General features: G+C 34.5%; 1 protein-coding gene across 1 annotated transcript; it reads left to right on the top strand.

Annotated features, from left to right (window-relative positions):
* Positions 1-990: 990 nt before the first annotated feature.
* bloc1s5 (biogenesis of lysosomal organelles complex-1, subunit 5, muted) lies at positions 991-4,379 on the top strand. Its single transcript, XM_052113979.1, has 5 exons — positions 991-1,225; positions 1,895-1,977; positions 2,180-2,309; positions 3,368-3,426; positions 4,079-4,379. The coding sequence occupies exons 1-5, from the start codon at positions 1,204-1,206 to the stop codon at positions 4,250-4,252; spliced, it is 468 nt and encodes a 155-aa protein (XP_051969939.1). The 5' UTR covers positions 991-1,203; the 3' UTR covers positions 4,253-4,379.
* The last annotated feature ends 1,473 nt before the right edge of the window (positions 4,380-5,852 follow it).

Below are 5,852 nucleotides of genomic sequence, written 5' to 3'. Positions count from 1 at the left end.
ATGGAGGATTGTTTGATGAGAACTCTTTGAAGTAGTTTAAGAAGTTCTGAAAAAAAAAGAAAAAAAAATGACAATTGTAATTTTTCACATTATTAATAATATTCCAAACTTTTGGCTGCCAGTATATATATAACTAAGAACTTGGTTAACTGGGTTAACAATAACAATTGTTAGCATACTATTCTTGACTTCGTTTGCTTTTACAGTTCTTGGTAAATATTTCAGAGCACTGTGGAGTACATATGACATCTGATGTGCAGTACTATAAGGCTAGGTTAGGTACTGCAAAATGTTTACATTTAACAGGAAGAATGGTCAAAGCTCTCTGACAGGGAAGAACAGACAAACAGACAGACATACTCTGCTAAAGGTCACAAAACTACAGTAAATCTATTTCACAATGACATGAGCACCTGTATGATCCAGTCTCATCATAAATTAGGTACACCTATGAGCTTCATTCATAATTCATATTACGCTTTACGATATGACGGCATTACCACCTGGGAGTATGCATTATTTTTCAATAATTCAACTGTCCATTATCAGTTATCCCTTACTTATAGAGATTACCGAGAGAAGTATGAAAGATCACTCGCAATACCCATATGACTGGCATGATATCACTTTATCGCTGGATGTTCAATTGTTATTCAGAAACATCAAACCACTAGATGGCGCGACTGGAATCATTATTCCAGAGAACCGTGTAATAAAACCGGTGTTCTTGTTCTTTATGAGTTATATCTGTTATTATAATAATAATTATGATGTATTATTATATATAAATTAGGCTATTATGTACAAGAAAATACCTCAACTGAAACTGAAAATAACTTTTAAAAAGAAAACTTAATATCACTGATTTGATAAAAGTCTATAACTTCAACATCTTTATGTATACTTAAAAAGACAATCAACCAGTGAAGATAGCGTCCTCTGGTACTTTTATTTTGAAGTCATTTTGACACTTTTATTTTGGCATTCGTTTCAGGACTTTTATTTTGAAAATGTTCTCCGTTGTTGTTTGCACGTGACTTGACAAACTGCTATCTGTGCCATTGTGTAAATACATTTTCGCTTCATATATATTTACATTAATCTGTCAGTGGGAGTTTAAAGTTTGAGAGTAATAATTAATTGTCAGCGTAAAAACTATTATCGCGTAAGGCTGTCAGTTCTCAGATAAAGCAGCATCTCGTGATGATGGAGAAGATTATTAAGGGTGAGTTAAGTGTTGCACTATAACAGCGATCATGCTAAGTGTTCATGAAGACTGGCTGATATTCACATTAAAAACATTTACAACATTATTTTGAAGGCTTTAGTGTCATGGCTGTTGAAAACCTATTGCGCTTCCCACCTAGAAATTGATGTGTCCATAATGACCAAAAATGCTGCTGACTCGTTATGTGCCAAAAACAAACAACAAACATGCGGTCTAAGTCTAACTTTTACACAAATTCTGCAAATACGATCATATAAAGTGAAGATGTTAATCATACAATACAGAATAATAATAAACAATATGGCACACAGGAAAAATACAGTGCACAATGACTGGCGACTGGAGTTTACCGATTATATTGTATACAGTACAACAGTATAAGTGACATTAATGCAAATCTATAAATCACACAGAGCCCACACAGAATCTGTGCCCGCAGAATTGGAACAATCTAATGAAAATAAAATATTTTAAATTAAATATATGAACCAAAGCAACTTTTTTTAAGAAGAAGAACTAATGGCTTGTTTGCTATTTTATAAATATATATATGCATATGCAATAATGTTTATTAATGTTATTAATTATTATATTAATTATTTATTAGTTATAATAAAGTGTTGGCTGTTTTTCTATCATAATGTCACACTAATTGTTCTTGTACAGATGTTGGTGATATTCAGTCCAGACTGATTGATCACAGACCAGTCCTGCAGGGAGAAATCAGATACTTCCTAAGGGAGTTTGAGGTAGACCTAATTTTATGACAAAATTAGTAAATTAAGTTTTAGAATAAAAGTGTATTTTCCATGTGTGTTTTATGGCATGATTGTCTACATTGTTTATATTTTAATATGTGAGAGCATAGCTGTAATAATACTGCCCCAGTAACCAGTATATGATGCAAGTTAACATTTCACATTTACACTCAAAATGTTTGTGATGTCATAGGAGAAGCGTGCTTTCAGAGAGTGCCGTCTGCTTGAAAACCTGAATAAGATGATATCCGACACCAATGATCACGATCTACCGCAATGCACTGCCAGTATGCACGAGAAACTGTGTGATGCACTCACACGGCGTGAGTCTCTCCACTTATAACAATGTGTATAATACAAATAATTGCATTTGTAAATATTTTCTATGTATACCATTCAGTAGTAACTATTTAGGGGTGGGCGATATGACCAAAATCTTATTTCACGATATGAATATTTTTTAACATTCATAGTTAAATTTAAAAAAAGAATCGTTTATGTATTATATAACCATATTGTAATGCCTATTTGTGTATAGTCCAGTCAGTGAATTACATTTATATTGAAAATTACATCCTCTTAAATAATTAATTTATTTGGAACTTGAAAAATATAGTCAAAGTAAAAAACAAACAAAAAAATATTTGTTTTTAATTCATCCTTACCATAATGCTAAATTTCACATCATGCCACATTTTAGTCTGATGTTGTTGACAAATATTATTATTATTATCATTTCCTCAAGAAACTTGACATCTTCTGAAAGCAATGCAACAAAAGAAAAGTAAAAGAAAAACAATACAAATCTTAATGAAAGTCATCAGAGAATATATGAATATCTGAAGGCAACCGCGAAAGAGACGATAAGTCAAAATGCATACCTGTTGTCACATTTCTACCAGTTTATTCTGTCTACCGGTATGTCGCTCACTTAGTAATTATTTGGTTTTAAGATTGCTGTTTTAGACAGGTTGCACTTGCTTTAACATTCAGTCCTTTTACAGAGACTTTGATAAAATTGTTGAAATGCTAATGACCTTGAATGTATCTGTGGGCAGGGGCGTCGGACTGGGGGGGTAAAGGGTACCGAGTACCCAGGGCCCGAGGCAGGGGGGGCCCCTTAGAAGTCAGTTTTCTATACATACATATTTGGTACGGGGGCCCAGCAAGATGGTTTGTACCCAGGGCCCAAAATTTGGTGCTACGCCCCTGTCTGTGGGGATTATATTGACGGAAGGATAGTTGTGATAGAACCGGATAGAACATTCCATGTTAGAAATATCATCATACTTAATCTTCTAATTTTGTCTAAATGATCTGTTAGTAAGCTTAGTATAATAATCAATGGACTATTTTACTAAATAAACTTGCTTGTGTGCAGTTGAAGCAGCGAATCACATGGCTCAGAGAATCCAGCAGAGGGAGCTAGAGGCTGAACAGGTACAGTACATGTGCAAAGCACATCTGCATCCTTATAGAATGGCCATGATCAAGAAGACTAGCATAATGCATCCTGTATACTGACCACACTATACTGCCTACTGTTTTTTAACAATAGTTTGCAAAGCACTGTATAGTATGCAACAATGGACATTTTTAACAGTAGAATGCCATTTTGAGGACCTCACTACATTGCGTTTAATTTAAGAAGTAGCTTCCAGTTTTCTCAGAATTAAATGCAGTTATTTTGCATTGTTAGTGGTGTTTGCTTTAGCAGGGTGCCGCTATTACTGTTGCTCTCAACTTCGTTTAGGGAATTTTCAAAATGATCATGTCAAAACTAAAAAAAAAATCAAATAATAAGAAGGAGAAGAAAAAAATCTTGGGTGATATTACTTCGGATTAATTTATCAAACTGAAAATGGAAGGTTTTAATATACATTCTACATTATTGCATAAAGTATGAGTAGTATGGTAGGATGCTATTCTGTACATAGTCATTGTATGAGCGCAGCACTCAAGGCTCTGCAAATGCAGGACGGTCTGACATATAAATATACAACATAGTTGAGTTAAAAGAATTGCTTGAATAAACTGATGTTTGAGTAAGTAAATGAGATGAAAATGAATTGATGTGTGTTTGTGTATGAAGAGCTCTCATGTCCAGGTTTATGTGGAGAGGAGGAGGCAGGACTGGGAGGAGTTTCTGAAGGAGCAGTGTGCTCTGAAGGAGGATGTGGATGAAGAGCACTCTAAAGCAGTCAGCAGACTCAGTGCTCAGTATGATGAAATGAAGAAAGACCTGAGCAAATACAGCAGCTTCTGAACATTAACCTGACTCTGTGTATGTGTGTGTGGATTATTATTACTAATGATAAATCTATGCAATCCATTTTTTCCTTTTTTAATGTTGTTATGTTGGCTATTTGTTGATGATATTAAAGGAATAGTTCACGCAAAAATAAAAGTCCTGTCATTATTTAAACTTTTTACCCTCCTGCCATTCCAAACCTTGTACTCAGTAATTTATTCAGTGGAATTAAAAAAAAAAAAATCTTCATGCAGCTCTTTTCAATAAAGTGACAGATAGAAACATTGATGTTTGACAAAATTACAAAAACCATAAAAGAGTGCTAAACGCTTTCTTTTTTAGGCAGTAGTACTGGTTCTAGTGATCCAAAAAATGTATTTGCACAAATTAAACTGTATTAGCATGCAGAAAAGTATGGTCAAATTTGTAATTTTTAAATGATGTATTGCTATTGTTTTATAAGTGGTGCTTGCTTTAGCAGGGCCTCACTATTACTATTGCTCTGACTTCCGTTTAGAGAATTTTCTGTAAGCCCTAAACCAATCCTTCAAATTTCAGAATTTATCTTAACTTATCATTGTTCGTTTACACCCATAAATTAGCTGTCAAGTCATCCAGCTTTTGGAGGAGATTTCTGCTATGATTTATGTAAGCAATTTGGTGTATGATGTGGAGAATCTGGTGAAACATTTCATATATTTAACATTGACAATGGGATCATATTTCTGGATCAAAATGACATGGAGACATGGGTAGGCTCTTTTGACTGGTGCTAGCATGCAGCCTTTAAAATATCATCCTGGCAACTGCCTAGCAATGCCCTACGAACAGGTGTAAAGTAACGAATTACAAATACTCACGTTACTGTAATTAACTACTTTGTTTACACCGTCTGTGTTCGCTAATTCCCTGTCCTGATTTTATTTTTATCAATCAACGTGATTGGCTAGGAAGATTCTCGTGATCCATCAAATCACATAAAAAACTTGAACGGCAGATGCAGATCTGCACCAGCTGTGGAGGATGTCTAATACAGTTTACAGCTGAACATCACACCTGAAAGGGCTTTAGGCAGTGAAAACGGCCAATTGCTTGATCGTGTCATGTGAGTTTAACTTGCATTAATCCATCCATCGTCAACCGCTTATCCTGGTGAAGAAACATATTGAGGTAAATTTCATATTTCTGTTTACTAGATTCTGTGTGTCTATAAAGTAGCCTGTAATTTAGCTATCATCACTGAGATTATTTGGGCTGCTGTGAGAGATTAATGCAATGTTATCAATAGGGCTAAGCAATACAATTATCTACATGTTTATTGGGAACAAAAGAAATGTACTAAAACTTTTGAGTAATGTTTTTAATTTAGCCTATGTTCAACATAGAACAGGTGTGTTCATTACATCATTTGCGATATCAAGAGCACCCCTGGTTGGTTGATCGACTTTTTATTTCCTGATGTTTGTCGCTGCGCACTGTTTGATTGACAGATGGCTAATGTTAATGCTTAAACGATCAAACAGCTACACTTCATAATTCCGCCAATGCCCGTCTTGATGAGGATTTAATGTAAATGCAGTCTTTTATGTCTAAAGTGAATGTAAACAGTGGGACA

Source organism: Xyrauchen texanus, chromosome 41 (genome assembly GCF_025860055.1).
Source record: "Xyrauchen texanus isolate HMW12.3.18 chromosome 41, RBS_HiC_50CHRs, whole genome shotgun sequence".
Classification (NCBI taxonomy): Eukaryota; Metazoa; Chordata; class Actinopteri; order Cypriniformes; family Catostomidae; genus Xyrauchen; species Xyrauchen texanus.
This window is presented reverse-complemented; position numbering and strand designations above follow the sequence as displayed.